We start from the raw sequence: 11,170 nt of genomic DNA, 5'->3' as shown, positions 1-11,170 counted from the left end.
ACATGAACATAATTTTGGGTGTTATTAAATACTTCTGAGAATACATAATGGAGGTTGACGTCTTAGTGTGGGTAAATACAAAATAAACAAATAAATGCAAAACCTGAAAGTTATTATGCATTTTGTGATGAAGGATCACTACAAATATGTGATTTTATGTGAAACAAATGATAAGAACCGATAGCCTATTGTAATTGTCATTCATCGGCCCATTTCGTTCCCATTTGAGGCCGCACTTCAATTTAAAAAGACAAACTTGTTAATGAATACCCTATATCAATGAAGTAAGCCTATTATAAAATGGGGATAATCTAAGGGCATGATTTTGGTTATTTTATTTTGTGTTCACCGAATGTTAAGTCAAAATAACATACCTGTCGGTCTTGGATTTGACATGAATGGAGACGGGTTGAACAGGAGGTAAAAATGCTGTGTTTGTAATAAAAATGTGTTGTGCTACTTTGTCTCATCAACATTCATATAAAAATGACAACTTCTCTCAGGGGGATAATGAAAATATATCATAGTTAGGGCCCTGTGTTTCGCGTGATCATTTGACATAGCAAGATGCTATCCTGCATTTTAAGCTTGATGCAGAAATGAGAAATCCGCCCAAAATGTAAGCAATTGTTTAAGGATGGTGCTGGAATATCTGACATGAAAAGAGGATAGTTTGATGACAAAGGCTATAAATACACGTTCAAATCAAGGCATGTCACATGATTGCACAAAACACAGAGCCCTAATCATAATGGTAATTAATAGTGGCACATGGATAAAGAAATTAAACCATCTTTAGGCCAAGTCCATTATTAGCCTTTGAATTTAGAATTTAAAATTACATTTTTTTTTACAATATACTACTTTTAAAATAGGTTCATTCCTTAATAAAGTTCCTTAATAAAGTTCTGAGGGCCGTCCAAGTATTTAAATGAATGTAATCTAAACCTGCCAACAAAAGCACCACTAGGCACCACTACATTCAGATAAGAACACTCTTTGCATTGGAAAAACCAACCATGTTTTTAACGAATCTTTATTATAAAGACACGAATGTACATTTTAAATTTCATTGGAATACTGACATTGCGTGTCTAATTCACATTTTCTTCGTAAAGAACAATAGCAAAATCATTGACCTTATAAACAAGTGCTGCAATTAAACTTCCAAAATACAACACTACAGTCCGGACAATGAACAATATTCAAGTTGGAATTAACATAAATTTGAATATCAGCCAACTGAAAACAATAGCAGCATCTTAATTTCTCATTTTAAATGGTCTCTAATGGGTAGGCCTATATCAAATACATGAGCATAAAATATCATATTTTTCCATAAAACAAATTTTGTGACAAAGTTTCGCCCTCAATTGCTCGTTCTTGGGAATATTTATGGCAAATCCATAACACAGAGCTCTTGCTCCATCCTGAAAAAAAACTATTCTAACTCAAAGGGATAAACTACATACTTTTTGAACTTGTTGGAGGGCAGTTTTCAGAGTTCATGTGTAGAAAAATATTCCTTGATGTCCCAAAGTATGGGTAAGTGGATCCAATTCAAGCTTGTTGATTCATAAAATGGTCAAAGAAGAAGCCACCTGGACAGGCTTTTTCATCTGTGCGTTACTTGAATTTTCCAATCATTAACTTAAAAAAGGCTTGATAATTGTCTCTACTATTAGTTAACTTCTTAATGCTTTGAAGAAAATAGCTCTTCAACAAAAAAACTAAACAAAAATACTTATTTGAAAGGGGGAAAAAAAGTCACAAGACTTGGAACCGCCAGGAGGAGGCCTGGTCTTTGTAGTCCAAGCAGTCGGTGGTGTTGAAGTTGAGCTTCCATGAAGAGGCTGCGGCCGCGGCCGTTTGTTCTTTGTAATCCAGACAGTCTGAGGAGTTGAAGGCCAGGCCGGCCCCGCTGTAGGCCTGGTGGTGGTGGGGGTGGTGATGGTGGTGGTGCCCTGAGGTCTGCCCTATATGGTGGTGCGGGTGGCCAGACATGGAGGAGCCCGTCATGGGGCTGAGCTGGTGCGGATGGTGTGGGTGGTGGTGAGAGTGCATGGGGGCCAGGTACGAGCTGCATTCCACCCCTCCGAAGTAAGAGCCCGTTGACGCCGGGGCGGGGTAGCCCTGCCCATAGGACGCCGCTGTCTGGCTGTAGGACACCGGGTAGGAGGACGTGCCTCCAGTACCTGACACAGACCTCTGCATGCAGGAGGCACTGGTTGGGGGAGCGGGGTCGGGGACAGGGGGTGGTGCGGGGGCCGGGGAGATGGGCGCAGGGCTCCAGATGGAGGACACTGGGGCGGTGACGGAGGTAGAAGTGCTGCTCAGGCCTTGGCCTCCATGGCCGGAGGGATGAGAGCCACCGGACGAGGCAGAGGAAGAGGAAGAGGAGCCGGTGCTGGACACTGCTGGAGGGGTGAACTGACCACTGCTCTCTGAGCCTGTGCTCTCCCTGGTTGGAGAGGACTTCTTCTTGGCAGGCCGGACTTTAGCATTGTTTCCACTCTGGGCCTGCTGACGGCACTTGGCTCTCCTGTTCTTGAACCATACCTGCACAACAAGAGGCAAAGGGTCAACTTTAAATTGCTGTCTGTCATCCGGCCAAACACATTTGCAAAACATTGATTGAGTAAGCAGTTGTCAAACTGGTCATGCCAACTTGTGACAAACTGAATAACTATTTCCATTTGATAATATTGAATGCTTTTAATTTGTACAATTAGTGGCATACATAGTACTTCATTGCAAAGGCATAACTGATATCAACTCAATCGGTCATATCTTCGTGTAGGTCAACAAAACAACATTATTCTTTATTCACTGATTCTCTTATCCCATTTTAGGCATTGCAGACACTTGGGAATGGCATGAAACTGTTGTGCAGTCAGTGTTCAACTTGCAGGCTACCTCTGCACAGGCTTGGCTGCCTACCCTGCATACCGTGCACATTTCTCTGCTAAATCAGTGAAACTCTAGAGGAAGCTGCCATAATTGCAGTAAGCCTGTGAGAGGGGTACAAAAGCTGGTTACATAAAGGCTCTCACACCCATTTCAAAAGGGGGCTCATAAATTCTTAAGACGGCCCTTATGTGAGAGCTGAACATAAATTATATTTTAAAACATGGAATTGTATGTATTTGTTGAACTATCATAACCAGTTATGATAACAGATGATGCATATTGTTTATTCGTGTAGTATACAATTGCAGCTAAGAGCTGAATTGCAGTGTAGGCTACTTAACATTTAGCCCAAATAAATATTCAACTGTGTTGAAACTCATTAAAATCCTAAATAAAAGGTAAAGTATTGATTGAAAGGTGCAGTAATAGGCCTTGTCCGGGTCGTTGCAGTTTTGCACTGCAAGATCAGAAAGTTCCCACAAATGACAAGTTCACACAAACAAGTGTAGACAGTAGTAACTAAATAATTGCAAATCTGTACAAACTTGGACTCTAGACTCAGGCAAATTGATTTTCAGTGCGACTTCTTCCCGCATGAAAATGTCTGGGTAGCGCGTCTTGCCGAAAAGGGACTCCAGAATGTCCAGCTGAGTGCGAGTAAAAGTTGTCCTCTCTCTCCGCTGTTTCCTCGGATGCGCTGAAATGGAATAGAAACCTGTCAATGGAAACTCTTCGAAGCCATTTCGATCTGATAATAAAACGAAATGAAAAAAAAACAACATTGTTCACCAAAACAAACGAGGTTCAATATAAGTATTCAAAGCTTCCATCTCATATTTTCATATATTTCAGAAATAGCTAGCTTCAAAGTTAAGTGTTTCTTCAAAACGAAAATAACCTGTGAATGTTATATATATATATATATATATTTATATATATATATATATATATAACAGGTTTAAATCACACAATATTATGCACTACAATAGGCCTTCACTGTAATCACACTAGGTCTAACAGTTACTTAGTCATGTAACATGTGGAAACGGAAAATAGTGCGAAGGAATGAATCTTGCTATTAAATCATACCATCCTATAAGTTGACACCAACTTGTGTTTAATTATGACTTTTCGTGCATTTGGAAGTGTGATAATGCACATGGAATGTATTGCCGGAGAGCCGTGTGTGCTACCCGTTCCTATATTTTTCTATATTGAGCAACAGACAACTATCCAATATAACGTCACAGGTGATTCGGATTTGGCACAGTTAATGTGAAGTGTTTGGGGGGCGTTTTACCTGGATACCCCACTGATGGGTGCAGTAGGTCCATGGCCGTACCGCTGAGCCCCATTCCGTTCATGCCGTACGGGGCCTGTTTGAGGTATGACATCATGCTAGAAACGGAAACGGGGAAACCAAAGTCGGTGCGGAAGTGTTCGATTCCCCCGATGTTGCAGTCCCTTGATGAAATCCTGCAATTAAAAACGCATTGTGAGTAGAATGTGAAAATATATATTTCTGTTGGTTATTAATTTATATTTAGTAGCCTACAAAGAGCAAATCAGCAAACTACATTTGATTTTAATAATTAAAATGGCCCTATATTCAAATTATGGTCAATTCAATTGGAACTAGCCTGAGACAATATCAAAGCCAAATTATATTTCCAATTTCAAAACGTTGCTAAATTCCAGTAGCCTATAGGACTTTTTGATTGAGACTTCCAACTTTCACCCGAGTCGTATCAAAAGGGAATCAAAAAGCCGATTCCCTCTACAAAAATACAAAGATTAGCCGTTTACAAAGGTTTCAAACAAAGTATGACATGACGCGTTAACGTGGCTAAATGATATCCAATTATAAACTCAGGTTGCAGTCATCCATCACTACAGTAAATAAATAATTACGGATGAAATCTGTCGCCAGTCGTGTATTAATTCCATTTGACGCATGACTCCTTATGGCCAACCTTTAAACCCTTGTTTTGATAAATGCATCCACTGTTAAAAACATTACATTCGCCATTACGCACATTTTCGGTGCATAGAGAGGCCTGCGAGATAAGATGAATGACTTTGATCAGTAAAATAAAGCATGGATTTGGACCCAGATCACAAACATGTCAAGAGTCATAACAGCCTGCATAAATTATAGATGCACGCATAAACTACACATACACTACCTTATAATCCATTTCACTGTTAATATAAGCCATTTTATGACATAATCAACACAACTCTAGACTATTTCATACGTAGTTTGTCTAGGCCTATAGGCTATACAGGGCCGACATGCTACGCCTGCGTAAAATAACAAATTGTCCAAAGTTTCATGTTGAAATGAAAATGAAGTTGGCTGCTTGTCAAATTATTGCATGCCACTATATTTGACAAATAAATATTCTAGGCCTATATAATATCCACATCTTCTGGGGTGTGTTCTACACGACTGCCTAATGGAACATTCTCTTTCAGCAGAGACCAGATGTCACACATTATCAAATGGCTTGTTTTTTGTAACTTAGATTATTTTTTATTTTTTTTAAATACATTAAATAACACTAATGCATTTTAATCGTGGTTATCATTATTACATGGTTATACCCTGATAATAAGATGTGTATAAGATGTGTATCCGATTGAAATATGCTCCAAAGCATATCAAGTTAGAAAAATATGCAAATCTAGATTTCAAATCAAAGCAACAGACCTGATGGCATATACGATATCATATGTAGATGCGTTTCAGTAATTGGACGGGGTGCCTTAATGTAACGGTTGAAACAAATAGGTTTGTTTTTTTAAACTTCATTGACTGGCAACAATGTATTTGGCCTCTATATAGACCTACTTGGGTCCATGCTGTGGACACGGACCAGCTGATGGATTTGTATTGAGGCGTAAATACTTCACTGTATTTCCATAACCGCAGGAAGGAGTTTAAGGAAATGTAAATGGCGAAAAACTCTGTGCAAATGAACTCTATTGCGATTCAGATGAGAGCCCCAGGGACACCATTATAAGAAAAGGTCTTATGCGCAAAATGAATTAACAACACCTCAAAGATATACATTCCATGTGTTTTGTCAGGCCTCAGAGTTTTACCATTCAAATAATAAGTGCACAACCAACCCAGAAGTAGCATTTAGGATATTAATTTACTATAAAAACTGAATTTCCAATGGGGAGTTTACTGTCACGTAATTCTTGATCGCTTCCCCTGACGAGCGTAATTGTTTACAACGACCATTTACAATGACCATTTTCAATGAGCGCACAACAGTTTCCACCGCAAGTTGCACCTAAATACAAAATTCGTAGTCCTATCAAATAAAAATACATCGTTTATAAAATAATATGAATAGATTACAGTAACCTCAATAGTATAAATAATTCAATCAAAATGACGAATAACAACCCAGAAGGACGTAGCCTAAACGGACTACATAGGTCTATATAAGACAACGAAAACTTTGCATTTACCACTCACCTTGCGTTTGGGATCCTGTTTTCTTATTTGCTTTATTTGTAGTCAAACCAAGAAGATCCCGTACATCAAGAATATCCACATGGAGGAAATGTTCTTGAAAGCGAGACAACCATAAGAAGCTGCGCACACAAATGGATGAGAAATACGTAAACTGTAAATAAGGAGTTTACATCAACCAACGCAGTTTTGCAATTTGAACCCCAGTTGTGTGTTTCAGAGGAAAATTTCACAATTGGAAAAAATATAATAAAAATCAAATCAATTGCATTATCTTGTGCGTCTTGCACTGTGGTAAGGTGATTGCCAATGTTGACCGATGGAGATTGATCACCTTCTGCCTACCCTGCCCTTCTATGAACGTAAAACACATGCAGAACGGCCCACCTCGTCCAATCCAAGCGCCCGTGCGCCCTTACAGGCGACAGAGGTAACCAGTCAATTGCGAGGATTGCAAGAAAACCCCTCCCATTCAAATGCTTAAATAAATCTATACCACGTGAGAGCCCACAATTGGAAAAAGTTATACTTAATAAAAAAAAAACACATTACATTGAATGCTCTACTTAGGTGTAGGCCTACGTTGTTCTTAATTTCATTTGCATCTAGTAGATTTAGCGTTTGCATAAAAACAAAATATGTAGGCTACCGTAAAAGGTCAATTTAAGGTCTCAATGTTTATTTCGCTCATGAAAAGTACTAACTCTTGAGAGAATCTTTAAACGCGCGAATTAACAATTTTCTCATCAAAAGCGATGACGTAAAGTGGGTTGGGAACTAGGCCTACATGAAAAAATGTCAACTAAGAAAATAAATTAGATTGCCTAAAATAAAATGTAATACCTTAAAACCGAATATAGCTTTAGTGTAACCTATGTGATTGATTAAAATAACAAGAAAACTGCTTGCCCTCGGTAGTAAATGCATTTTGGACCCTGTGTGGGTCTTCAGAGAAAATCACCTTTCAACGTTGTCATTTTGTCTGTTTGTTTGTGAACAACACCATCGTTTATACAATTTTGAGAAATGTTTTTCCATAGCAGCGGAATACTTTCCAAACGTGGTAAAGAGGCTCTGATTTAACCGTGTAATATATTTTCATGAATATTAATGAATGACATAATCCTCACTTTGATTTCCATTTCAGCATAATAGTGCAGTTCATCCAAACGAGGCTCTCCTCTCAAATAAAGTTTTATATGAATTAAACTGGATGTGGAATCGACCATCTATCTATATCCTATAACCTAAAATAAAAACATAAAAAACATTTTTCAATAGATAAATGTGCATAAAGAATGGAAAATACAAATTATATTTATATTCGGGATTAATTGTTGAGACAGTCCATGAGGCGTCTGTCTCCACTGCTACCGCCTCGGCTGGTGCTTTGTCGAGCTCATATTAAAATAAACTCTAATTGTAGCCGGAGCTGCAATAATCAATCACGAGCAAATACTCAAAAGACTGTCAAGAACATTAGTTAACTAAATGTGATATCAAACGAAGGCATTTAACATCCTCTTTGGATCTTTAGAATGGCCGAATCGAAACAACGACGTAACAGCGCTAAAATAATAGCCGTTAATGGTTGGAGGCAAATCATGAGCATTTCGAATGACAACAGGTTTGCACTTTACAGTTTACATTTATTCACACAAATTATGGGTGCCATTTTATATGGTAGGCTTTGGCTCTGAACGAAATAAGGCTAATATTAGTAAGTCAAGGTAAATTCCAATAGGCAAGTCAATTAAGTTTTTTTCAGTGCCAAACAGGCCCAATGCATATTACAATGGCCAGGGAAAAATACAAAATGCGATATTTATTGGCTAATCTTACACGTTTGCTCCAACTATTGTATGACTCAAGCGCCCAACATATAGGCCTAGACCTGTCAAAGCCAATGTGATCGATCACACACAAGTATCAAGATATCAAATAGCAAAATCCCATTGTGAAAAGAGTATTGGACCTAATCCCAAATTGCAGTAGAATTTTCTTAATGCTAAGCCCGTAAAACCAGGGATCAGGACAACTCAAGGGGTGGGGGTGTAAGGTTTGTCTCTTTAGCTGGCAGGATTGGAGAAGGTCGCGTATGTTGTCGGTGCTTATTAAAACGATGATGCATAAAATCTCCCAAGTTGTCAGAAAGCATGGGCACGCGGAGTCGGTATTCTCTCCCTCTGCCTTTTGTAAGAAAAACCTGTGGCTGTGGAACTGGCTTTTCAAAATCCACCCATGATCAACACCTGCATGCGCGGTAATAGCAACAGATCTCAAAGCTTGCACATCTGCAATACATAGGGGAGCAATCCGTTCTCCCAGAAAGATACCTATGGCTTGTATGCTACAGCTATAGCACTACGCAAGGAGACCAGCACCTAATTATGAAGTTTTTAAACTCAAAAATACTTTATCTATGGGTTTATAGTCGGTGTCAAGGATTGAGTGGCTGTTTTCTTTTCTTTTTTGGATACACGCGTAAAAGTGAAGCATTACGCAATGGTGGAAATACACAGAGGTAAGGTGCTCACCTTAATGCGAAACTCTGGTTGGAGACAGTCATCAAATGATCATGGTTTGTCATGCAAGATTTTATCGTGCACATGGAATTTTAGTTTTGAGGCTCAATGTTGCATTTTAAAGATTTCCATAACAGCAGGTTTAACTGCACATTGCGAAATAATGGTGAACATTGTTTTCAATAAATAACATAGTCCAATCTATGCCATTAATAACGAAATGGCCTACAGGCAAGTTTTAAATAGGCTATATTTTTTCCAAAAGTATTTCAAACATTCTTTCACCGAGGTGTAGCCTATAGGCTACTACTGTAAAAACGTTCAATTGAGATATTTCCACTACATTAGTCAATGAAGTATAGGTCTACTACAATGAAAACTCCCATGCAGATTAAATGACTATATTATTGATGTACGTGGAGCCGTGCCATTTCTTTGACGGAGCTGAAACTGAATGAGATCCGACCACAGAAGTCAAAACGTCTATTCGAATAACAATATGCACATGATACTACGTATGCGTAAGACTGGTGCTATGCATTCCGTTCCATCCACACATTATTATAGATGAACTTGTGTTGTGAAATAGTAACCCATATGAATAATCTTCTGATTAAAACCATAAAATTCGAATCGTGAAATTCAAAATCTCGGCTCTATTTACAGAATTAGTGGAAATAAGTCCAGAACATGTAAACACTTAAAACGTTTTATGCAAAAAATCATAGGGAAAATTAATCAATGTTGGAATCCTAATCATTCAGAATGCATAAAACATTCCCATATCAGTTTAGCTTCAAATGCATAGAAATATCAAACTGAACTGTATGATTTTTAAAATATAAAAATGATGACTGCAATTGTTATTAGCCTAGACTGCTCCTCTAAATTGTTGGCCTATACCATAAGTGAAAGTGGGTCATTAACTCCCATACTTAATTACTATTGCAATAACATGCCAAATTATTACACCACATGAAATAAACAAAACAAAATCTTGTTTACAGTAAAGTCAATATCTATGGCAAATGCACTATAAAATCATTATCGAAGCTGCTCAGGAGACTTGAAAACATATTTGTGATGCATTTTTTTGTTAGTTTTAATCTCTCTTTTCATCAACTGACTTTTTTTTGACTAATAGATCATTGTTGCATCCTTTCCATTAACCATCTTACATGATTTATTATCAATCACAAGAAACAGACCTATTAGGCTATACAATAGCTCCACAAGTGCTTAGAGATCACATGACCAACAGGGTGAGTGAGTGCGATGTGTTGTGAGACTCTGCTGCTTGATACTGTGCCGTAATGTAAACACGTGGGATAGGGATGTACTGTACTGTTTCATACAGAGCTAGTTTCCCAGTCTGAAATATCACCTGGTGTTCTCCTCACAATGGAGGCACGAGCATCATGTAGTCCTAGGCACGCCAGCCTTCAACAGGGCACTGGGAGGTCAGATGGGTTGACAGGTAGCTAGCCTACTCACTGTCCCTGCAAATAACTGCTAGCCTACAACCAAAGGTAACCATAGCCTAGCATATGCATTCCAAAATGGTGATCATTTTGCTTCAAACTGACAAGTAAAGGAATGATCCCATGAAAATAATTGATGAGATGTAGAGGTTTGAAAGGTAGTTGGCATACAGTTTTCCCATACAGTAGGTGGTTGGTTAAAAAAAGAACGGTTCTCCTGTAATGTAATCTGAATAACACAGCCAGAAGGATGGCAATTTTGGAGGACCATGCACTTATCACGCAAGGCCTGTCTTCTGTCCTGGCACTCAGTTTCTCTTTGTCCCACACTGGCACTTAATGGGGGAGTCAAGGGTAGTCACTTAGCCAGGGTGCCCAGCACTTTCTGCATTCAACAACACTGTATCATTACCTAGCCTAACCTAAAGGAGAATGACCAAAACTCAACAGCCTGGCACTCAGCTGCCATAGACTAAAACACGAGACAGAGGCTCCATGCACCTAATCTTTTTTAAGAGATAGACAAATTTGATATTTGTGAGTGAAGTGAACAATTTCTTAATTTTCTTTCTGCGCACAAATGGACATGACGTCCCTGACATGAGACACAGAACTTACATTTAAATGTAAGTCTTGAAGACACCATTACTAAAGTTGGTGTTGGTGAAAACGTTAGTGCTTTAATAAAGAATTTGACAAGACCCAACTATTGAGAGTGCAACGTGTCATACCTATTTTTAACATCTCTTAAAATGGACTTCATA

At 38.5% G+C, this 11,170-nt stretch overlaps 1 protein-coding gene across 1 annotated transcript; it reads right to left on the bottom strand.

The window, feature by feature from the left end:
• Window positions 1–1,027: 1,027 nt before the first annotated feature.
• Window positions 1,028–6,709, bottom strand: LOC135539376 (homeobox protein OTX1 B-like). The gene is made up of 4 exons (XM_064965217.1): window positions 6,404–6,709; window positions 4,211–4,386; window positions 3,456–3,607; window positions 1,028–2,559 (listed from the first exon to the last, which is right to left on the bottom strand). Exons 2-4 carry the CDS (start codon window positions 4,305–4,307, stop codon window positions 1,768–1,770), a joined length of 1,041 nt encoding a protein of 346 aa, XP_064821289.1. The 5' UTR covers window positions 4,308–4,386; window positions 6,404–6,709; the 3' UTR covers window positions 1,028–1,767.
• Window positions 6,710–11,170: the final 4,461 nt, after the last annotated feature.

This window comes from Oncorhynchus masou, chromosome 5, assembly GCF_036934945.1.
Source record: "Oncorhynchus masou masou isolate Uvic2021 chromosome 5, UVic_Omas_1.1, whole genome shotgun sequence".
In the NCBI taxonomy this organism is placed as follows: domain Eukaryota; kingdom Metazoa; phylum Chordata; class Actinopteri; order Salmoniformes; family Salmonidae; genus Oncorhynchus; species Oncorhynchus masou.
This window is presented reverse-complemented; position numbering and strand designations above follow the sequence as displayed.

Excerpts from the sequence above, each read along its gene's own strand:
- LOC135539376 (XM_064965217.1), bottom strand. The coding sequence starts at position 4,307 with ATGATGTCATACCTCAAACAGGCCCCGTACGGCATGAACGGAATGGGG. Across the intron at positions 3,608-4,210 it reads CCCATCAGTGGGGTATCCAG|CGCATCCGAGGAAACAGCGG; the intron begins GTAAAACGCCCC and ends ATTCCATTTCAG. Across the intron at positions 2,560-3,455 it reads TGCCTGAGTCTAGAGTCCAA|GTATGGTTCAAGAACAGGAG; the intron begins GTTTGTACAGAT and ends CTTGTTGTGCAG.